The 25,348-nt window shown below is 41.5% G+C and overlaps 1 protein-coding gene across 1 annotated transcript in view; it reads left to right on the top strand.

Annotated features, from left to right (window-relative positions):
* Positions 1-25,348, top strand: part of LOC129697526 (CUB and sushi domain-containing protein 1-like) — a 512,171-nt gene that overhangs the window by 117,829 nt on the left and 368,994 nt on the right. Inside the window, exons 15-18 of the mRNA XM_055636177.1 lie at positions 4,956-5,094; positions 6,401-6,588; positions 11,848-12,042; positions 24,586-24,702. Of these exons, the coding sequence (XP_055492152.1) occupies positions 4,956-5,094; positions 6,401-6,588; positions 11,848-12,042; positions 24,586-24,702 (639 nt within the window). The remainder of the gene's footprint in view (positions 1-4,955; positions 5,095-6,400; positions 6,589-11,847; positions 12,043-24,585; positions 24,703-25,348) is intronic.

The following is a 25,348-nucleotide window of genomic DNA, read 5'->3' as shown; positions in this document are numbered from 1 at the left end:
GTCACAGGGAGAATGTGCAAACTCCGTACCGACAGCACCCGTAGTCGGGATCGGACCCGGGTCTCCGGCGCTGTGAAGCAGCAACTCTACCGCTGCGCCACTGTGCCGACCCCTATCTAATACATGTACCTGTAAGTGTATTTTGAACATCACCATTGTACCCACCTTCACAGCTTCCTCTGGTAGTTCATCCCGCATACCCACCAAGCTCTGCCTGAAGAAATGTCCTCAAAGATCCATCTTTAATCTTCCCCTCTCTCGTAAAGCTATGCCATCTATTTCTGGACTCCACCCCAGAAATGAACAATGATCTTATCTAGCCTCTTATGATTCTGTATACTTTTATGTGATCACTCCTCAGCCACCTATGTTTCAGGGTAGTGGAACAAATCCTTCCTTATACCTCAAATCCTTCAGTACAAATCCTTCCTTATACCACAAACGCTGGTACAGCTCCTCTGCACTCTTTCCAGCATAATGACATCCTTCCTACTTCTTTCCCAATGGAGGTTGCATGCAGTGCTGATGATTTTCACACCACAGTAGCCACGGCACGGTGGCACGCAGTGGAGTTTCTGCCTTACTACACCAGAGACCTGGGTTTGATCCTGACTATGAGTGCTTCTGAGTTTTCTCTGGGTGCTCAGGTTTCCTCCCACATTCTGAAGATGTGCAGGTTTGTAGTTTAGTTTGGAGATACAGCACAGAACAGGTCCTTCATCCCTCCGATCAGCGATCCCCACACATTAACACTACCCCACACACACAACTCAGGACAATTAACACTTATACCAAGCCAATTAACCTACAAACCTGTATGTCTTTGGAATGTGGGAGAAAACCGAAGATCTCTGAGAAAACCCACGCAGGTCACAGGGTAAACGTACAAACTCCGTATAGACAGAACCCATGGTCAGGATCGAACCCGGGTCTCTGGCGCTGCAAGCACTGTAAGGTAGCAACTCTGCTGCTGTACACACCGTATAAAGTTTAATTTGGCTTTGGTAAAAATTGTAAATTGTCCCTAGTGTGTAGGATAGTGCTAGTGTACGGGGTGATCACTTGTCGGCGTGGACTCCATCAGCATGGTCATCCTGAAATCCAATAAAGAATCCGGGAAAGGAAGAAAAATAGTAAATATGTGTTAAAAGCTACCGTGGTGAAGCAAAATAGCATGGCTGCATGGAAGGGAAGGCTGGAGAGCTTAATGAGCAAGAGGGGAATTTTAATAGATTGAAATTAGGAAAGATCAGAACAAGTTCAGAGAACACATTTGCCATTATGAACTGTGTAACTTGTCTATTGTTTGCAAATTGCTATCATGTTCTTGGAGAAATATTTAGGGTTTTAGAGAAATGCATGTCACCTGATTTTAACTCGCAGATTTTGGTAAAACTATGGCGGCAATGTTAATGGAAAAATACTGTTTTGTAGAGGCACCAAACGTGGCGAATAAACGGGTTACTTTATTCACGCACAATAGATTCATTATACATGCACGTTGGTCCTCTATCACAAAGTTGTTGTTGCTGCGGCTCAAGTTGAGCTCTTGCTGAGATGGAAGGACACTCACCCAAAGAGAAAAGAGCTGGTCAGGTCGAAGTCAGAGAGAGAGAAAGAGGGTTGTCTCAGGGCTCGTTACATATACTAGGACACACCCCTATACCCAGAGACAACTCCTCCTTGCCATTGCCCAGTCACGTGATCCTACCCCCGACTGCTGAGGGTTCGTGTAGCCAGTGGCCCAACCAACAGATGCCGCCACAGGACCCCCCCAGAACCGGAGGCAGGAACACGAGCAGGCTGACAAAACGCGACAGCCAGACTCGTAAATTTACAGGTAGAACGTCATCGCAGAGATCGAAAAGGGATGGAGCTTCTACCGGGGTCCGCGCCGGTGGGGAGCAGAAGTATGTCTTTGAGCAACTGCCCCAGATAGGCCCGCTTGTTCGAGAGGCTAGGACGTGAGCAGCCAGCGGAGTGTCTGGTAGCTGACGGCCGGTGGTTGATGGACGGTGGTGCTGGTGATGCTGGGACAGGGGGGCTGACTCTGGTGGGGGAGCGGCGGCAGATGCAGCCTCTTGGCTCCGGTGGTCAGCAGCTGGAGGGGGCGCAACGGCAGCAGCTGGAGGGGGAGCAACGGCAGCAGCTTGTGGGGTACGGCGGCAGATGCAGCCTCTCAGCCCCAGTGGTCAGCTCCGGGCGGGTCATGCAGGAGAGAAAGCGAGAGGTCACTAATGTAATTTTCCATTATATATTTAGGCACCATGCCATTGCACCCATCGTAATTAATTTTCCAACAGATAATTTGTGATAATAATGCCCCATCGATATGAAGCAGGATATAAGACAAACATGCACAAGAGCATGATTTCTCGGGTACTCTTGACCCTTCTTAATTCAAGATGCTGCGCTGAATTGTAATATTCATTTTTTCCTTTTCTCAATTATTATGCTGCATAGTTATCTTATCTGGATATTTTGAAAGGATGTATCCATCGTTTGATCTCTTTGCAACGTACCGAATAGTGAAAGGTCTGGATCGAGTGGATGTGGGGTGGATGTTTCTACATGGAAGAGTCTAGGACTAGAGGTCATAGCCTCAGGATGGAGATGAGAGGGAATTTCTTCAGTCAGAGGGTGGTGAATCTGTGGAATTCTTTGCCAAAGGAAGCTGGGGAGGCCATCAAAGGATATTTTTAAAACAGAGATAGATAGCTACCTGATTAGTACAGGTGCTAGGGGTTATGGGGATGAGGCAGGAGAATGGGGTTAGGAGGAATAGATATATCAGCCATGATTGAATGGCGAGTAGGCTTGAGGGACCGAAAGGTCTAATTCTGCTCCTATCACTTATTACCATATATCATATCAGTCAATGCATTAACTCTCGAGGATACAAAAATTCCTCTGCTAGATTTTTGCCAACTTCCTGCATCTCTTCCTTCAGCAATCATTTTCACAGCAAACTATTGTAAAACGGTGAACATCAGCTGCCATGATTTTAATTAAACTTTCAGCAAAATTAGATTGAAAGATGTCTGTGTTTCAAAACCACAAGAAGACTGGCAAGATAGACTCTTCAGATGGAAATTGATAGTTTCGATTCTGCCAGCATGTTATAAAATTAGACAATATTTTAAAATTTGTGCTGCTACTTCAAAAGCAGCAGATGGTTTGGAGTTGTACTGTTAATGAATTTCAATTAAAAAAAGTTTGAAGAAGCTGAACTTAAACCCAGAGATATGATTGGAAACTTGTCCAAAGCGCAAGATGTATTTTTGCTATTAGATTCAGTTTAGCATTTTAAATTGCAATGGCTATTGTTGGCAGAATGCCCAAAATGTACATCGATGGCTATAATGATTTGCAAATGGCTTGGTTGAAAGTGCACAGCAATTAAAGGACTTGGGAATTCTCACTTTTGATACCTGCTGAGACACGAGATTAACTTTTGGTTGAAAATGTTTGATTAGTTTCAATAGAATCTGGTAAAAAAAAAAAGTCTTCATAATTTTTCATCAAATTGTCTCATGCAGACTGATTGAATGGCGGAGTATTCGTGTATGGGCTGAAAGGTCTAATTCTGCTTGGATCAATTAAAATGATCCAAGTTTTTTTTTTTCTACAGAGCTGGATTTTAAATTAGAGATTCTCAATTTAGTATATAAAACTGCTCGGTATACTTTCTTTACCTTTGGATGGGGAACATTATTTTTGAATTGTTTGGGCATTGGTGTATTCAGTAAATAACCTGCACATTTGACAGAGTATTTATTTATTGGTGTAAAATTAAAGGGCAGCACAGTAATGCAGCGCCAGAAACCTATGTTTCATCCTGACTATGGGTGCCCCAGGAATATCCAGCCAAACAAAGCTTAGAAACCTGCCTAGTTGGCAAGTAGACTTTTGTTGTTGATTAGATTTTGGTGTGCGCGGCCAGGTGAGATGGGTTGTGCATGCTGGGGCCTCCGCGTCCTGTTAAGGGATGCCCATTATGTGCCTTGGCATCAGCTGAGATTCATTCGGTTACAAAGGTAGCTGGCGTACCACCACCAGGCATCTTTTGCCAGCACAGGTGAACTATAATTACTTTGGTGCCCAGATTCCCCTGTAAGTGAGGAGATAGTGTTAAAATATGGATTGCAGTGGGGCGTCCAAATAATTATCCTTTTTGCAACATTAAAGTGCAAGAGAAAACCAAGAACCAGCTGACTTGAATAAAGCTCGAAGGTAATTTATTATCCTCTATCAAGTATAGTTTATTTTAGAGATAGCACGGAAACAGGCCTTCCGGCCCACTGTCTGCACCAGCAGTGATCCCCACACATTAACACTATCCTACACAGACTCGGGACAATTTACACATACACTAAGCCAATTAACCTACAAACCTGCACGTCCTTGGAATGTGGGAGGAAACTGAAGGTCTCGGAGAAAACCAACGCGGCCACGGGGAGAACGTACAAACTCCGTACAGACAGCACCCGAAGTCAGAATAGAACTCGGGTCTCTACCGCTGTGCCCACGTGCCGCCCTTTTGTCAGAGATGCGGCACTAAGAGCCTTTCCAATCAGTCTTGTGCAGTGAATCATCAGCCATCCTCTGAAAGTAAACAAGCCACACTTCATTCACCATATGTGTAGGAAGAAATTGCAGATGCTGGTTTTCACCAGAGATAGATACAAAGTACTGTGGTAACTCAGCGAGTCAGGCGACATCTCAGGCGAACAGTCATGGGGTGACATTTCAGGTCGAAACCCCTCTTCAGGCTTCTGAAGGGATTTGACCGAAACATCGCCTATCTCTTCTCTCCAGAGATGCTGCCTGACCCACTGAGTTACTCCAGCATCTTGTGTCCATCATCATTTACCCCATGTTGTCTTTCTTTTGTGTAAGTGCAAAGCCGGTTTGATTATTTTTCTTCTCACATTTTGTTTCTCTTGTTGTGACAGCTGCCTGTGGAGGAAACGTGACCGGCCCTGCTGGTGTGATTTTGTCGCCCAACTACCCTCAGCCTTACCCTCATGGCAAAGAATGTGACTGGAGAATTAAAGTCAGTCCAGACTACGTTGTGGCACTAATCTTTAAAAGGTACGTTTCCAGAAAAGCTTCATTTTCAGCAAAGTGTTGCGCAGTTCAGTCAGGGTGGTGAATCTGTGGAATTCATTGCCAGTGACGGTGGCGGAGGCCAAATACACGGATATTTTTAAAGCGGAGATTACCATGTTCTTGATTAGTAAAGTTGTCAAAGATTACGGGGAGAAGGCAGGAGTATGCGGTTCAGAGGGAAAGATAGATCAGCTATGATTGAATGGCAGAGTTATCCTCATAGTCATACAGAGTGGAAACCGGCCCAGTGGCCCAACTTGGCCACACCAACCAATGCCGCATCTACACTAGTTCCACATGCCTGTGTTTGGCCCATAGCCCTCTAAACCTGTCCTATCCATGTGCCTGTCGAAATGTTTCTTAAACATTGGAATAGTCCTTGCCTCAACTACCTCCTCCGGCAATTTGTTCCACACACCCACCACACTTTTTAAATTTAAATAAAAAGTCACCCCTCAGATTTCTATCAAATCTTTCCCACTTCTCCTTAAACCTATGTCCGCTGGTTGTCGATTCCTCGATGGGTCGAAAGGCTTAATTCTGCTGCTATGAATTGTGAACTTAAGAACAATGTAACTGAATGGTAAACTGTATGTTCGTTGCTTTTCATCCATGCTTGGTGTGGGTAACGCTTTTGCCTTGCACGGTTTTGGAGTCGTGCAGCACGGGAACAGACCTTCAGCACAACTCTTCCATGTTGACCAAGATGCCCCATGCAAGTTCGTCCCATAAGCAGGCGGCTGGCCCATAACCATTCAAGTCAAATTGAAGATGGTGACGATGCTGACATGATGCATCCATTGTACAGAGGTTGAATAGAATATCCAGCAACATGCCGAATCTTCTCATGCTTCCAAGTCAACAGCCAGCCCCTTATTCTGTGTAAAGAACTTAAATGGTTGATTCTAAAGACACCATGCAGATGTAACTTCATTATGCAGATGTACAAGACAGAGTCAAATCCAGGCATCTATTTGCATGCTGGTTCCATAAGTGGATATACAACCATTCATTACAATCTCTCTACTCTTTTAAACCTCTACTCCAACAGAAACATTATTCCCTTTATCATGTATCTGTACACTGTGGACAGCTTAATTGTAATCATGTATTGTCTTTTCACTGGCTGGTTAGCACACAACCAAAGCTTTTCACTGTACCTCGCTCGGTACACATGACACTAAACTAAACCAGTTCAATCTTTCCTATCCATGTACCTGTCCAGATGTATTTTAAATGTTGCCCTCGGACCTGCCTCAACTTCTGATCATCTGTGTTGTTGTTTTAGTTTCCAGATGGAACCAAGCTATGACTTTCTTCATATCTATGAAGGGGAGGATTCCAACAGCCCACTAATTGGCAGCTTCCAAGGATCGCAGTCACCGGAAAGGATAGAAAGTAGCAGCAACAGCCTTTTCCTGGCATTCCGGAGCGACGCTTCCGTCAGCATGGCGGGGTTTGCCATTGAGTACAAAGGTATCTGTTGGAGAGAGTTTTGTGTTTAACCTGTACCCTGAATTTGGCTTCTTTTGGGACCCAGTTACCCTCTTAGTTATGGCTCGGATGGGAACAGACATAAACAATATATGTAGCACAGTGGTTAGTTTCCCAAACAAATCTATTTATTCAAGGCCTTAACAGTGCTCTCTGTGAAACACTCTGAGAGAACCCAGAGTGCTTTAGAGATTCACAGTGCATGCAGCATTTTGATATTCTCACGACACAATGGCGAATTTTGCAATTATGAAATAATTCACCATTGATCGACATTTAACCTTCAGTTCCTTGTCATTGGAAAACAATTCCTCCATTCACCTAACAAATGGGTGCAAATTCTATGCCCAATTCACCATTGGCCATGTTCAATTTCCTGTTTCAGCTTACAACCCAGTGTTATGAATATTGATTTCTCTCACTTCAAGCAACCCTTACATCACCTTTGTCCCCGTCCCTCCCCCACCCAAGTCGGTGTACCAGCTTCAAAGTCATCTTGTTGAGTCTTGTGGTCTGTAACTCTTTTTCACTTTGCCCACAGCTAACAAAGGCCTGTTTCCTTTATCATCATTACTTATTTGCACATCTTTCATTCATTTGTTCTATATCACTATGTCTCTCATTTCCTTTTCCCTTGACTCACTGAAGAAGGGTCTTGACCCGAAACATCACCTATTTCTTTTTTCCAGAGATGCTGCCTGATCCGCTGAGTTACTCCAACACTTTGTGTCTATCTCCTGTTTTCTGTCATTTTGAAACAATTCCTCTATTTCCCTAACAAATGGTTGCAATAATGGACTCCCCTATTTCCTGTTACATGTGGAATTTACACTTGATTAATCTATTTATCGCTTTTCCTAACATCCTCTTCATTATGTTGGCATTTTTTCCCCATGGTGCTTTCCCAGTACATAAGCTCTTGATTATACAAATTACTCTTATCATTTTCAGAATTTTCTACATCAGTGTCACTTTACTCAGGGTCTGACGATATATGGTTGGGCACTGCAACTGTAAGGAAGTGTTGCTGAAAGGCAGTCTTTAAATTTCTAAATCACAACATTATGATTACAAAATCCCATAGGCAACGAAAGAATGTTGTATCTTGAGATTTTTTACATTCTACATCTTCAGAAACACTTCTGAGTGGAATTCTTTCACATTATCTGAAGATATAAATGTTAGCTTTGAGAATGCATGTTTTGTGTCCCATATGTGAAATGTCAAAGTGCCAAAGTTTTAACATGACCCCAGCACAAAAATCAATTCTTCTCGAAATGAACAAACCAGTGTCCTAATGTAATAACAAGTGACTACAGGTGCTAGTTTATACCCTAGATGCAAATTGCTGGAGTAACTCAGCATGACATAACGTCACAAGGAATAGGAGTGGGATTCGGCCCATCAAGTCTACTCCCCCATTCAATCATGCCTGATCTATCTCTCCCTCCTAACCCCATTCTCCTGCCTTCTCCGCATAACCTCTGACACCCGTACTAATCAAGAATCTATCTCTGCCTTAAAAATATCCACTGACTTGGCCTCCACAGCCTTCTGTGGCAAAGAACTCCACAGATTCACCACCCGCTGACTAAAAACATTTCTCCTCATCTCCTTCCTTAAATAATGTCCTTTAATTCTGAGGCTATTACTTCTCGCCCTAGACTCTTTCACTAGTGGAAGCATCCTTTCCACACCCACTATATCCAAGCCTTTCACTATTCTGTATGTTTCAATGAAGTCCCCCCTCATTCTTCTAAACTCCAACGAGTACAGACCCAGTGCCGAAAAACGCTCAACATAGGTTCAGTCCGAGGCAGCATGTATTTACGAATGGGAAATCGTGCTTGACTAATCTTCTGAATTTTTTGAGGATGTAACTAGGAAATTGGACATGGGAGAGCCAGTGGATGTAGTGTACCTGGACCTTCAGAAAGCATTTGATAAGGTCCCACATAGGAGATGAGTGGGTATAATTATAGCACATGGTATTGGGGGTAGAGTGCTGACATGAATAGAAAATTGGTGGGCAGACAGGAAACAAAGAGTAGGGATTAACGGGTCCCTTTCAGAATGGCAGGCAGTGACTGGGGTACCGCAAGGCTCGGTGCTGGGACCGCAGCTATTTACAATATACAATATACAATATACATCAATGATTTAGATGAAGGGATTCAAAGTAACATTAGCAAATTTACAGATGACACAAAGCTGGGTGGCAGTGTGAACTGTGAGGAGGATGCTATGAGAATGCAGGGTGACTTGGACAGGTTGGGTGAGTGGGCTGATGCATGGCAGATCCAATTTAATGTGGATAAATGTGGGGTTATCCACTTTGGTAGCAAAAACAAGGCAGATTATTATTTAAATGGTGTCAAGTTGGGGAAAGCGGAAGTACAACGGGATCTAGGGGGTCCTTGTTTATCAGTCTATGAAAGTAAGCTTGCAGCTACAGAAGGCAGCAAAGAAAGCGAATGACATGTTGGCCTTCATAACAAGAGGAGTTGAGTATAGGAGCAAAGAGGTCATTCTGCAGTTATACAGGGCACTAGTGAGACCACACCTGGAGTATTGTGTGTAGTTTTGGTCCCCTAATTTGAAGAAGGACATTCTTGCTATTGAGGGAGTGCAGCGTAGGTTTACAAGGTTGATTCCCGGGGTGGCGGGACTGTCATATGCTGAGAGAATGGAGTGGCTGGGCTTGTACACTCGGGAATTTAGAAGGATGAGAGGGAATCAACTTATTGAAACATATAAGATTATTAAGGTTTTGGACACACTAGTGGCAGAAAACATGTGCCCGATGTTGGAGGAGTCCAGAACCAGGGGCCGTAGTTTAAGAATAAGGGGTAAGCCATTTAGAACGGAGATGAGGAAACACTTTTTCACACAGAGAGTTGTGAGTCTGTAGAATTCTCTGCCTCAGAGGGCGGTGGAGGCCAGTTCTCTGGATACTTTCAAGAGGGAGCTAGATAGGGCTCTTAAAGATAGCGGAGTCAGGGGATATGGGGAGAAGGCAAGAACGGGGTACTGATTGGGGATGATCAGCCATGATCACATTGAATGGTGGTGCTGGCTCGAAGGGCCAAATAGGTACTATGGCACCTATTGTCTATTGTTAACCTACTCATTCCTGGGATTGTTCTTGTAAACCTCCTCTGGGCACTCTCTAGAGCCAGCACATCCTTCCACAGATATGGTGCCCAAAATTGCTCACAATATTCCAAATGTGACCTTACCAGCGCCTTTTTGAGCCTCAACATTGAGGCTGGGTGAATGGGTGACGTTTTACGTCAACACTCATCTTCAGTCTGAAGAAGAGTCTCGAATCGAAACGTCACCCATTCCTCCTATCCAGAGATGCTGCCTGACCGCTGAGTTACTCCAGCATTTTGTGTCTATCTACCTATCCAAATATCTTTTTAAGTTGTGATTCTAGCCATCTCTACCACTTACTATGGCTGGTCCATTTCACATATCCCTTTATGTGGAAAAACTAACCTCTGGTCTCCATAATGTATTTATGAATATAGTTTATGTTATTCATGAGTAATATTTGAACTCTAATTTGGGTTTTTAATTTTGCAGCAAATTACCTTTTGCATCCATGAAAAGGAAAAATAGTAAATGCTGGAAATTAAAATTGAAAACGGACATTAAAAATACACATTTAATCTACTGGTGTGTTTCCAATGGAAAGAAACTGGAGATATGCATACATTTTATATTAATACATTTACTGATTGATCTTTTATGGATTTGTGTTTTCTTCACATTGCCTTTCTAATACTTTTACTGAAACTGAATAGTTAAGTATATGAGACTATCGTGCAAGTCCAGGAAAATTCCAGGAGGAACTTGTTTTGTTCCTGAGTGGTTTACCTAAGCCAATGCAGCTCACCAAGTCTGCGTTAACTAGTTCTATCCGACACACTAAGGATTGTTTGCTGAAGCCAATTAACCTACAAACCTGCAGGCCTTTGGAATATGTGAGAACACCCAGAGAAAACCCGCGTGGTCACAGGGAGAATGCACAAACTCAGTACAGCCAGCACTGATCAATCTCTGGTGCTGTAAGGCAGAAACTCGACTGCTGCGCCACCGTGCCATCCTTACATGCAGCAAGACAACTGATGTGTAAACCTAATACTCTTAAACACCATAATAAACAGCAAAAAAGTTCAGTATATATTATTTAAAAAAAACAGAAACAATAATAGTTCAGCAATAGTTCTAATGATAAAAGGTGTCGTTGTCAGGTATCCCTGCATTTTAACTAGATTTTAATTAATAGTGATATAGAAAGAATTCACCAGAGTAAAAAGGTAAAATATCTCAAAAGTTTCTGTGGTAAAAATAAATGTGCTGACTTACATCGCTAAAGTGTGATATCCTTGCCTCCAGTTAAATACCTGTTAAAATTAAGTTTGGATTCCAATAAAGTGCTGGAGCTGAGATTCAAAACTTTGCAGATTCTGGAAACCTGCATGAAAATAGAATCCTTGGATACTCGACATGTCTGGGAGAATTTATGAGGAGAGATGAACCAGAGTTATCCTTAGAGATTGATGACCTTTTTATCAGAACAGGCCAGTCGCAGTGAAATTTGCAAAGGCCTGTTATCTTTTACTGGTTGCCAATTCAAGCACAATTCTGCTCAATGATTCAACAGTTTCTTCATTATCAAATGTACCAAGGTACAATGAAATACAGCAAACAGCTCACAAGACTATCGCCATACAAAAGCACAACGTCCTGGTTAGAACAGAATGTACAGAGCAGCCCACTGAGTCCATATGCAAGAGGTGGCATTTCGGCGCCATTTTATAGTTCCAGCTGCAGCTAGCCTCAAAGGCCCATTGCAGCCTGTACCTCCATTCCAGTTGCCCAGCAAACTGTCGTCCCTATCCTTACACGGTTCTCTTTGGTCCTTGTTCCCCGAGAGGTACCTTCTGCAGTCGTCTCCCTCCAGCCTCCTCTCAGCAGTCAGGCTTTCTGTTCCCGATACAAGTCTGTTGGGATAAGGCCACTGCATGCCAAGTAGCTCCACATGGGGTCTTGTTGCAACAATGTAAAATGTCACCGAGGGAATGGTTTTCAGCACTTGCGTAATCATTTTGTAATCGTTCCGAAAGTTTCACCAGCCAGAATTCACACCAGAGCTTATCTGCTTTTTCATTATAAGCTTGTCCCCCCACTGCTCTCTTTTGCTTTGCTTGACTTTATTGTCTTTTGTTACAGAGAAACCACGGGAAGCTTGCTTTGACCCCGGCAACATAATGAATGGCACGCGGATTGGCCTGGACTTCAAGCTCGGATCAACTATTACCTACCATTGCGATGACGGCTATCAATTGGCGAATTTGGCTACAGTCATGTGTGCCATCGGGAAGGAAGGAAAGCCGATCTGGAACAGGGCTCTTCCTTTTTGCAAAGGTAGTGTACCATCACCTCCTTCAACCGAGTTTTTGAATTTGACTTTAGCATATTGTCACATGTATCAAGGTACAGTTAAAAGCTTTTGTTGCGTGCTAACCAGTTAGTGGAAATACGTTACACAATTACAATCAAGCCGTACAACAGAGTACAGATAAAGGGAATAATGTTTAGTGTAAGTCCCCACTCCCCCCCCACCAAGAACTTAATCCAAGCAGAGTGCAAAGTGGTGATGAGTGAGTGTCATTCTGTCAGAGTTCCACTTTGAATGTAACGTCATGAAGGAAGTAGGCAGACAATTGTATGTGATTCCATACAAGAATGCATTCTGTACGTCCATTGTTTTGTTTAGGTAGACACAACATGCTGGAGTAACCCAGTGGGACAGGCAGCATCTCTGGAGAGAAGGAATGGGTGATGTTTCTTCAGACTGATGACAGGGGAGAAGGCAGGGCAGAGCTAGAATGTAGTCGGATACAGTAAAACTGTTGGGAGAACTAGGAAGGGAGAGGGGCTGGAGAGAGGGAATTTGAAAGGGTTGTTTGAAGTTAGAGAAGTTAAGCCAGAAAATTCAGATCAAAGTTTGTCCAGGGGTCTCCAATGAGATAGATAGTAATTCAGCACAGCTCTCTAGTTGTTGGTGGGGTGGCTCAGTTGCCTGACAACAGCTGGGAAGAAACAATCCTTGAATCTGGAACAATCATACCTTGTGTTCAACAGTCTATAACTGATTTTTATGGGCAAGAAGTGCTGGAGTGCCGCAGCTGGTCAGGCAACATCTCTGGAGAGCATGAAGAGGCGATGTTATGGGAAGAGTCTCAACTCGAATAATCACCTATCCACGTTCTCCAGAGATGCTGTCTGACCAGCTGAGTTACTGCAGCACTTTGCCTTTTATTTTGTAAACCAGCATCTGCGGTTCCTCTTGTCTGGAAATGATTGGATGTGGCCATATTTCCTGCCTGGGGTTAAATGTTTCATTTTGACCTTTGGTAAGGTTACACAATCAATAGAATAGTGAACAGCTTAACAACTGTGAGCAGTTTAGGGCCCCGATAGAGGAAAGGTTTGATGGCATTGAAGAAGGTCCAGGAGGTTTACGAGAATGATCCCAGGAATGATTTGGCTAACATATGTTGAGCATATGATGGCTCTCGGCCTGTACTCGCTGGAGTTTAGAAGGATGAGGGGGACCTCATTGAAGCTTACAGAATAGTGAAAGTCCTGGGTAGAGTGGATGTGGAGAGGATGTTTCTACTAGTGGGAGAGTCTAGGACTAGCCTCAGAATAAAAGGACGTACATTTAGAAATTAGATGAGGAGGGATTCCTTGAGTCAGAGTGTGGTGAATCTGAAATCCATTGCTACAGCCGACTGGAGGCAAGGCCATCGGATATTTTTTAAATGGAGATTGACGCATTCTTGATTAGTAAGGATATCAAAGGTTATGGGGAGAAAGCAGTAGAATGAGGTTGGGGGTTAAGATAGATCTGACTTGATTGAATGGCGGAGTAGACTCAATGTGCCAGATGGCCTAATTGGCCTCCTGTGAATTTTGAACATAAAAACATTATAGAGAGCTGTGAAGACACAAAGAATCTGAAAGCTTCTATTTCAGAATGACTATTTTTAAAGGGAGGCCTTGCCTTTTTCCAATTGGAAAAGATGGGTATCTCAGAATCAGGTGAACTTTAGGAAGCAGCATTTGATGAGCAAATCATTGGTGCTGTGGGACAGAAAATGACTGAAGAGACCAATGAAAAGTTTTTTTTTTCAAGAAATAGGAAGAAAAGATGAAACCTTGTTATAGTCAGTGGATAAGAAAAAATTAACAGAGACAAAAAAGAAATTATAATTGGAAATAAGAAAACTGTTAGGGCACAGTGGCGCAGCGGTAGAGTTTGCTGCCTCAGTGCCAGAGACCCGGGTTCTATCCTGACTATGTGTACTGTCTGTATGGAGTTTGTACCTTCTCCCGGTGACTGTGGGTTTTATTTGGGTGCTCGGGTTTCTTCCCACACTCCGCAGGTGTGCAGATTTGTAGGTTAATTGGCTTGGGTAAAATTGGCCCCAGAGTGCAGGATTAAACTGCTGTACTGGTGATCTCTGGTCAGCATGGACTCGATGGGCCAAAGGGCTTGTTTCCACGCTGTATCTCCAATTTCCACTTTGTATCTGTAGGTACCAAAGTAGTTGGGATCCACGAGCCTAGTGAGAGTGAGGAACTTGTATATTAGTAGAAGGATTACTGACAGCACACATCCAGTTAACAAGTAAATAAAAGATCAAAAAACGTGTGTGGAAAGGAACTGCAGATGCTGCTTTATACCGAAGATGGATATAAAATGCTGGAGTAAAGGGCCTGTCCCACTTGGGCGACTGCCAGCGACTGTCGTAATCATAGCAGGTTGCCGAAAAAGTGGCAACTGGACCCCCCCCCCCCCTTATGACAAAGTCTACAACAAGCTACACAACCTACCTCCTAGCTGACGTCAAGCTAATTCAGTCACCGTTGCCGGTTGACGTAGGTAGTCACTAATGGAGTTCACCGAAGTAAGCACCCGGCGACAACCAACGTCACCTGGTGACAACCTGCGTCGTCCTGGCGACAACCTACGACAGAAGAAGTCAAGCTACGTCAAGCCCACAGTTGCCGAAAGGTTTTGAACATTTCAAAATCCAGCGGAGACCAGAAAAACGTTACGCCTCTTCAGGCAACTTGAGGAGACTACTCATGACCATACAGGTGTCACCCCGCGACCATGTTGCGACGGCCTAGTCGCTTGTTGTCGCCGAAACAATCGCTTCAGTGTGACAAGGGCTTAACTCAGCAGTCAGGCAACATCTCTGGAGAAAAATAAATAGGTGACGTTTCATGTCAAGATGTGCTTTTGGATTAGAAAATGCACCACTGCTCAGGTCAGAGATAAATTGATAGCCGTCCTCTGAAATTAGTTAGATTCTGTAATTCCCATATCAATTGTTAATACCTGTACGCAATTGGGAAGGAATTACTGAGCTTGACATTAGACTACAGGAAATTACTGGAACACATTATAAGGAAAGAAGAAGCAATAATCAGGCAATTAGAACATTATCCTGGACCGAATAGCTTGTCTGATAGCTGGCGGTCTGTAGGAAACCTTGGGCTGCGACTCATTCAGTACTTGCATGCCTTAAATTCTGCCCGTGATCAACCAAACATGCAGATCTAATGTGAGTTTGAACTAGACTCCGGCACATCCAATATTCTGGTCCACCAGTATTGGACTGCCACTGACTACAGCCATGAAGTAAGTCTGGTGGCAGCACACATCAGAGCTCTCATTTCTACACCCTGGACAATTGGTGAGGGGGTGGCAACGTCATTCTTCTCCATGGGGTCAACGGCATTCTGTATGGAAGGAGGTATACAGGTCAATTATTGCTTTGTATTAACAAGGTGTGATCTCGCTGAAACCAGACTCAGAGAAATGTCAATGGGGAAGACCTCGAGAGGCTTTTTCCACTGGTGGGAGAGCAAAGAAGTGGGAGACAGGTGACCGAGGTTATGGGGAGAAGGCAGTAGAATGGGGTTGAGAAGGAAAGATAGATCAGCCATGATTGAATGTGGACGGAGTAGGCGATGGGCCGATTGGCTTAATTCTGTTCCTGGAACTTATGAACTGATGGCACAATCTCAAGGCAAGGGTCAACCTTTCGAAACTAAGCTGAGGAGACAAGAAAGTGGGTTAAAATTGCTGGCTATTTTCTTCTCTAACTATAACAAGCTCCAACTATATTCAACTTATGGCTGGGCGTGTATACTCGGGAATTTAGAAGGATTAGAGGGAATCTTATTGAAACATATGATTGTTAAGGGTTTGGACACGCTAGAGGCAGGAAACATGTTCCCAATGTTGGGAGAGTCCGGAACTAGGGGCCACAGTTTAAGAATAAGGAGTAAGCCATTTAGAACGGAGATGAGGAAACACTTTTTCACACAGAGAGTTGTGAGTCTGTGGAATTCTCTGCCTCAGAGGGCGGTGGAGGCCGGTTCTCTGGATACTTTCAAGAGAGAGCTGGATAGCTCTTAAAAATAGCGGAGTCAGGGGATATGGGGAGAAGGCAGGAACGAGGTACGGATTGGGGATGATCAGCCATGAGTACATGAAGCTTCAGCACGTAATGTCTCTTGTGAGACTAATTGCTGTTCACCGTACATGTCCTGAATTGCATAACGTGCATTAGTGAGGCTTGAGGTGCTGTGACAAACATTACTGTTGTGAGGCTGATTACAGAGCAATGCATGGCAACGTTGTATATTTCTCTCTTCACTGCAAGTTGCTCTTTCTTGTTGCAGTGTTAGTGGGCGACAGTGTGAATTGTTCAGCAAGGCGGTACAGCGGTAGAGTTGCTACCTCACAGCACTAGAGACCAGGGTTCAATACTGAGCACGGATGCTGTCAGTACGGAGTTTTTATACGTTCTCCCTGTGACCGTGTGGGTTTTCTACAAGTGCTCTAGTTTCCTCCCGCACTCCAAAGATGTACAGGTTTGCAGGTTAATAGCCATCAAAACAAAATTGTGAATTGTCCTTAGTGTGTAGGATAGTGTTGTAGGATTGTACAGGGTGATCGCTGGTCACTGCAGTCTCTGTGGGCCGATGGGCCTGTTTCTGCTCTGTATCTCTAAACTAAACTAATGCTGTGCTCCGTTGGCACATTCTGCCGCACACTTGGCTTCTAAATATATCTTTAAAAAGTCACAAAGAAGCAAACGGCTAACTCTTATGACACTGGGGCTTGTTACCAAGTGGTAACTAATTATGTGAGGGTGAGGGTGAAGTCTCATAATAATTGGTATCAAATAAACCTTCTTGCTGGGCACAAAGTTTCTAAGTATCTCAATAATTGGTAGCCGTCAAAGTTATGACTCAACCATTTTTTTCAAGCTTTCCCTTCTCTCTGTATCTTCATTACCTAACATGATGAGCAAAGGTGAATATAACAACCTTTCAAAATTAATATACGTTCACTCCGAATACGTACAGGTGTGTAGGTTAATTGGCTTGGTTAAAAAAAAAAAATTGTCCTTGCGGGTGTTAGATAGTGTTAATGTGCGGGAATCGCTGGTCGGCACGGACCTGGTGGGCCGAAGGGCCTGTTTCCGCGCTGTGTCTCGAAACTAAACTAAGAACACCCAGAATTTATTCAGGAAAATCAGCCGCAGAATTTGGGGTATCAACACCATAGTTGATCATTTTACTGAGACAGGTATTATAGCCCTGTCCCACGGTACAAGTTCATTCCAAGAGCTCTCTCGAGTTTGCCCTGATTCGAACTCGGAGATTTACAGTAATGGCCACTCGTCGGTACTCGGGGCTTTCATGGACATTTTTCAACGTTGAAAAATCTTCACGAGTTTTCCCGAGCTTACCTGTCAGTAGCGAGTCTTCCCGAGTACTTGCCGTTAGTGTTAAGAGACATCCCTGAGCTCCGACGTATCCGCTATGTTCATTCTCCGTGCTTACCATGAGTTTGATTTTTTTTAAACTCGGGGGAGCTCTTGGAATGAACTCGTACCGTGGGACAGGGCTTTTAGCTACCTCCCTGAGTTCCGAAATATGTTGAATTATTATCACTTCAACTCAGCTTGGCATTTTCTTGAACACTGGATGTGGGGGACATTAAGGGCGGCACGGTGGTGCAGCGGTAGAGTTAGTGACTCACAGTGCCAGAGACCCAGGTTCAATCCTGACCAAGGGTGCTGTCTGTACAGAGTTTGTACGTTCACCCTGTCACCTGCATGGATTTTCTCTGAGATCTTCGGTTTCCTCTCACACTCCAAAGACGTACAGGTTTGTAGGTTAGTTGGCTTGATATGAATGTAAAATTGGCCCTAGTGTGTGTAGGAGAGAGTTAATGTGCGGGGATCGCTGGTCGGTGCGGATTCGGTGAGCTGAAGGGGCTGTTTCCACACTGTATCTCTAAACTAAAATAAGGGTAGACGTGCAAATGAATTGCTGTCTCCCCTGAGAGAACTGTTTTAGAAATGAAGATGTGTAAGATGGGTTTTACTTTTTAGTTTAGAATTTTGATCTGGGTTTAGTCTAGTTTATTGTCATGTGTACCGAGGTACAGTGAAAAGCTTTTGTTGTGTACTAGCCAGTCAGTGGAAAGACAATGCATTACAATCAAGCCATCCACGGTGTATAGATAAAGAGAAGAATGTTTAGTGCAAGCTAAAGTCCAATTACAAATAATCCAAGAGCCTCCAGTGAGGTCGATGGGAGGTCAGGGCCACTCTCTAGTTGTTGATAGGATGGTTCAGTTACCTGATGACAGCGGGGAAGAAACTGTCCCTGAATCTGGAGTTGTGCGTTTTCACACTTCTGTACTTCTTGTCTGATGGGAGAGGGGAGAAGAGAGAGTGACTGAGAAGAGACTCATCCTTGATTATGCTATAGTCAGGATTGAACCTGAGACTCTTGAGCTGTGAGGCAGCATCTCTACCACTGTGCTACCATGCTTCCCCAGTGTCTGCTACAGTGTCTTCTCTATTGGAAAAGTCCTAGCCATTGGCAGAAAATAATTTGGATGGAGAAAGATCCAACAAAAGTCATTAGAGAAAATAACCATATCATTTAATTTTGTGCTAAATGTCCGTCTGAATGATGGGAGGTTTTTCTTGTTCTTGTTTGCAACAGTGACATGGGTCATAGGAAGAACACAGATGAAGCCAAGGTTGAAAAACTAACCTGATGTATTTGAATTTAAATTCATCTATCTGAGGTTTGGGAGCAGGGTCAGGTTCTATGTGTTGTTCCTTCTACCCGATTATAGACCACCACAAAAGCAATATGCAAGATGCTAACATGACAAGAAGGGGTCAGGGAATAACATTTTGTAGTTGGAATGTCAAGGGAATCAATGAACCAATTAAGAGAAGTAAAGTTTTGGCACACCTAAATCAAATCAAAACAGATATAATATTTCTTCAAGAGACACATCTTAAAAAGGAATCACAACACAGACTTAAAGCTAAGTGGATCGCTGAATCATATCATTCTTCTTTTTCCCACAAGTCAAGAGGAGTAGCAATAGTAATTCGTAAAGGAATTCCTTTTGCGACCTCCTCAATAATAGTGGATATGGATGGCAGATATATTATAGTGGTTGGAGAGTTAAATGGTGAAAAAGTGATCCTTCTAAATGTTTATGGGCCTAACTTCGATAACCCCACTTTTTTAAACAAAACATTTAATAAAATTCCTGAATTTGCACAATACAAATTAATAATTGGAGGAGACTTCAATTGTACATTAGACCCATACTTAGATAGATCATCAAGGCAAAAAAAAATCAAACATCCAACTCAAGTGTTTTTTTAAATTCATTTATTAATACCACTAATATTAAGGATATCTGGAGAATAAAAAACCCAACCGGACGGGAATATTCATTTTATTCACCAGTACACAAAACATACTCAAGAATAGATTACTTTTTAGTTGATTCTACGTTTATTCCATTTACTTATAATTCAAAATATCATAACATTATAATCTCAGATCACGCACCGGTAACATTCATGATTAAATTAAATGGAATGTCCGAGAAACAAACATATTGGAGACTTAACCCGCAAATCTTGAACGAAAGATCATGCCAGGAATATATTATTAAACAAATTCAAATATTTTTGAGGTAAATGACAACCCTGACACACCTGCTTCTCTTATGTGGGAGACGTTCAAAGCGTATGTTCGAGGTACATTAATCTCTGCCCAAGCATTTTATAATAAAGAAAACAGGATTAAACAAAAAGCACTGGAAAGTGAAATTAAGCAACTAGATACAGAAAACGCGAGAACGCCATCTACGTTAAAACATAATAAAATTGCTGTACTGAAATATAAATTAAATAAAATGTACTCAGAACAAGTAATAAAACTTTATCAAAAAACCAAACAATTACAGTTTGAATTTGGAGACAAACCACAAAAATTATTAGCACGCCAGCTGCGAAAAATGGAAGGGGAAAAAATAATTCATAAAATTAGAACAGAGACAGGAGAATTATTAAAAATGCCCAAGGATATAAATGATAGATTTCTACAATACTATCATAACCTTTATTCAACTAAAACTGTAGCACAATCAGAAGGAATAGCAGATTTTTTAATAAAATGTAATTTAAAAGGTTTAGATTCAAAGGATAGAGAATTATTAGAAAGGGAAATTACGATAAAGGATATTGAGGAGTCTATTGGCTCTCTTAAAAATGGTAAGGCAGTAGGGCCAGATGGTCTAGGTTCAGAATTTTACAAGAAATTTCATGATTTGCTGTGCCCACGCTTGCAAAGACTATATGATTATATCTACACCCAACAGAAACTCCCAGATACCTTAAATGAATCTATAATAACGCTTATTCCTAAAGCTGATAAAGATCCGGAAGATCCGGGATCATACAGAGCAATTGCACTTCTGAATACAGACCAGAAAATACTAACTAAAATACTAGCACGTAGATTAAGTACAGTGATGAATAAATTAATACACCCTGACCAAACAGGCTTTATTCAGAAACGGTATTCATATTATAACCTAAGAAGATTATTTAATATTATATATACCAAGAGAATTATTAATGAAGATTTAGCAATAATCTCACTTGACGCTGAAAAAGCATTTGATCAGGTCGAATGGCCTTATTTATTTTCGGTGATGGAAAAGATGCAGCTAGGGGAGAAATTTTGCACATGGATAAAACTGCTATACACAAAACTACGGCCAGAATACTTACCAACCAAAGACTGTCATCTAAATTCAGTCTATCTAGAGGGTGTAGACAAGGATGCCCGTTATCTCCATTACTATTTGCACTTGCAATTGAGCCACTTGCAGAAAGAATTAGGGGGCATCCGGAAATATATGGGTATAACAGTAAAGACACAGTGAATAAAAAATTTCTCTATATGCAGATGACGTATTAATTTACATCACAAAACCAGAAATTAGTATCCCAAACCTATTAAAACTAATAAACCAATTCGGGGCACTTTCAGGATACAGAATAAATTGGAATAAAAGTGAAATTATGCCAATAAGGGAACATAACAAACAGATAATACAACAATTCCCATTTAAAAGTAGTAAATGAAAAATTTAAATATCTAGGTATCTATGTAACTAAGATATATACATCATTATTTAAAGCAAATTTCCCCCCATTATTGAATAAATTACATAAGAATATCCAATACTGGAAAACATTACCTATTTCAATGGTTGGTAAAAATTAATGCCATAAAAATGATTTTTTTACGCAAAATATTATACCTTTTTCAGACGATTCCGATATACCTGGCAAAAAAACTTCTTTAAAAATTGGACTCTATTGTTAATGATTTTATCTGGGATTATAAGAATCATAGGTAAGCAAAAGACACCTGTGTAAATCAAAAAAATATGGAGGCTTGGTTTTACCTAACTTTTTGTTTTATTACTGGGCAGTTAATATTAAAAATATGAACTTCTGGTTGGGAGAAATAGACCAGCAACCAGACTGGTTAAAACTGGAAAGGGAAGATTGTATGCCTTATGATATTGGTGCGATATTATTTGCTACGTCTAAATTAAACAAGAAAATTTATAAGGAAAACCCTATAATATTTAGTGCTATAAAAATTTGGAAACAATTAAAAAAGACATTAAAATTAGATAACTTATCTCTTTTTCTTCCAATTGTGAATAACTCATTGTTTAAGCCTTCATGTTTAGACGGGGTTTTTACACAATGGAAGAATAATGGAATTAAAAATATAGGACACCTTTACAAAGAAGGCTCTTTTTTGACATTTCAGGAGTTGCAACAGATTTATGGACTTCGAGGAAATGATTATTTCAGATATCTTCAACTCAGAGATTATGTTAAATCGAATTCTAAAAATTTTCGAAATAGAAACCCAGAGATTCTAGATGAATGTTGGAATAAGCATCCTAATACAGAAAAATTAATATCTTATATATATAATATCTTATTAGATAGTGACATTCCTTTGACGGACTTACACAGCCAAGCATGTGAAAAAGAATTAAACCAGGTAATAACAAAAGACACTTGGGAAGAAAGTCTACAACACATACATCAATGTTCACTAAACGCGTGACATTCTCTAATACAATTTAAAGTAATACATAGGTTACACTACGCCAAAACAAAAAATTACATAAAAAAATTTTCAACATATCTCACCTATATGTGATAAAATGTCAACATTTAGAAGCTACGTTATCGCACATGTTTACAAACTGTACAAAAATTAAAAAAATTTTGGGTAAATATTTTTAGTATAATATCCAAAGTAATCGACAGACAACTGGAACCCAAATCAAAATTAATAATATTCGGAATATTAGAATCAAATCAAACACTTAGAATAACACAAAGAAACTTTATCGATTACAGTTTAATAACAGGAAAAAAATTAATCCTAAAATTTTGGAAAGGCCCTACGGCCCCCACAATCAAAATGTGGATTATAGAAATGACGGAGACCTTAAACATGGAAAGAATCAGATTTTCCCTGTTGGATAAACAGGAATTATTCGTTGGAACATGGTCTCCTTTTATTGATTATTTAAAGGGTCAGAACAGTTCAGCACAGGAACCTGACTAGCACCCGGACTAAAGATTGGATGAAATGCTATACTTCGAAATGTACGAACATATCTCGAATGATGTTTTTAAACTTTAACAAATTTTTCCATTCTTCTTCAACTACCTCTTTCACTCCTTTTCCTTTTTTTATTTTTTATTTTAGTTTTCTTTTTCCTTCTTCCCTCTCTCTATTTCATCTATCCCTTTAGCCCTATCTAGTTATAAAAAAAAAAAAAAAAAATGAAAAAAATGCAAAAAGTATTGGAGACAAAAAAAAAAAAAAAAAAAAAAAAAAAAAAAAAAAAAAAAAAAAAAAAAAAAAAAAAAAAAAAAAAAAAACCTGAGAGACAGCAGTGGGAAACACACCCACTGGATGATCACGCACGAGTTGCATCTATTTGTAGTTAAGACTCTTCCTTTAATTGTTGGCTTAAGTCTAGAGGTTGAGTGGTCATGTTACAGATGTACAAGACATTAGTGAGGCCACATTTAGAGTATTGTGTTCAATTTTGATCACCCTGTTGTAGGAAAGATGTTGTCAAGCTGGAATGAGTACAGAGAAGATTTGCAAGGATGTTGCCGGGACTTGAGGGCCTGAGCTGCAGTGAGAGGTTGAGTAGACTTGGACTTTATTCCTTGGAGAGCGGGAGGATGAGGGGCGATCTTATTGAGGGACATAGGACATGAGAGGAATAGATGGGGTAAATGCACAGTCTTTTACCCAGAGTAGGGGAATTGACTGCACATCTCACTGCACATCTTGTATGTGTATGTGACGAATAAACTTGAGAACCAGAGGATGTAGATTTAAGGTGAGGGAAGAAAGATTTAATAGGCACCTGTGGGGACCATTTTCAAAAAGGATGGTGGGTGTATGAAACTAGCTGCTAGGGAGGTCGTTGAGGCGGGTACTATCATGAAATTTAAAAACTTTTGAGTTTAGTCTATTGTCTCGTTTACTGAGGTACAGTGAAAAGCTTTTGGTGCGTGCTAACCAGTCAGCGGAAAGGCAATACACGATTACAATCAAGCCATCTGCAGTGGACAAATGCAGGATAAAGAGAATAACGTTTGGTGCAAGAGTAAGTACAGTAAAGTCCGATCAAACGTAGTCAGAGACACATGGGAAGGATAGGTTTAGAGATAAACGCAGGCTGGTGGGACCAGTGTAGATGGGACATGTTGTTTAACAAGGACAAGTTGGGTCGAAGGGCCTGTTTCCAAGCCGTATGACTGTGACTCTGGAATGAGTTTGTTGTTCTGGTCCCATGCTCAATAAATAAGGAGCTACATGGATCTGCTTGCCTAGGTTTTATGCTCTGCGAGGTGAGAGCTCTTCAAATGCTTAACAAGGTTAAGTTAGGTTTATTGTTGTCACGTGTACTGAGGTACTGCAAAGTGTTTTGTTTTGCATGTTTTCCAATCAGATCAGATAATACTGTGCATAAATACAATCATGTCAAACTCCAACACAAAAGGCAGAGCAAAGGGGGAGATGCAGAGTGCAGAATAAAGTTCTTGGCACAATACAAGGAGATGAGACCCCACAGTGACACAGCAGTGGAGTTGCTGCCTCACTGCGCCAGAGACCTGGGTTCGTACCTGACTATGAGTGCTGAATTTGTATGTTCTCCCTGTGACTGCGTGGGTTTATTCTGGTTTTCTCCCACGTTCCGACCGTACAGGTTTGTAGATTTATTGGCTTCTGTAAATTGTCCATAGTATGTAGGCTGTAACTAGTGTATGGGTGGTCGTTGGTCAGTATGGACTCGATGGGTGAAGAGCCTGTTTCCACCCTGTATCTCGAAAGTATCCTCAATGAGACATATATTTCTGCTCAGTTCAATCATGTATTTGCCAGTCGGTACCTAAGAGGTGTCATTTCTCCACTTTGCAGCTCCATGCGGAGGTCAACACACTGGGTCTCAAGGAGTTGTTCTTTCACCGAATTATCCTCGCAACTATTCAAGTGGCCAGACCTGTTTGTACTCCATCACCGTGCCGAAGGAATTTGGTGAGTTTATGCTTCTGATTGAGGTATTTGAATCGCTGATTAATAGGTTGCTTGTTTTAAAGCAACATCACCCTTGCTATTGCATTTGAACCTCCATCTTATTACATTCTAGGTGGTGTTCTTGACCTGGCTTCATGTGACATTGCACCCTGTCCTTAAAAATTAGAGCAACTAACTGTACTCGAAGAAATAAAAAAGTATAAATGGATTTATTTGGATTCTTATTCTGTCTGTCGATGGCAGAGTAAAGGGGAACAAAAAGCCTAATTGAATTATTTTATATGCTTGAGAAAAGGGAAATAAGGAATACAATAGAACGTACAGGAAGTCAAATGATGCAGACAGAGACAAAATGCTGGAGTAATTCAGTGAGTCAGGCAGCATCTCTGGAGAAAAAGAATTTGTGGTGTTTCGGGTCAGGACCTTTCATCAGAATGAAGCAGTTCTCTCAACTGGGGGAATAATACTCAATATCCTCTTGGTAATTGTATTCGATGTGACTTGTTTATTGTTTTTCTGCCAGAAAAAGAGCCTTCCCTTTGGATTTGGTTTTAGAGTTTTTAAAGCTATTGGTTTATGTCTTCAGCCAATGGAACCTACAATGGAGTAGACTTTCTCCCTTCCCAGTGAAACAAAGTCTGTGTGT

The sequence above is a fragment of the Leucoraja erinacea genome, chromosome 5, assembly GCF_028641065.1.
Source record: "Leucoraja erinacea ecotype New England chromosome 5, Leri_hhj_1, whole genome shotgun sequence".
NCBI lineage: Eukaryota > Metazoa > Chordata > Chondrichthyes > Rajiformes > Rajidae > Leucoraja > Leucoraja erinaceus.
This window is presented reverse-complemented; position numbering and strand designations above follow the sequence as displayed.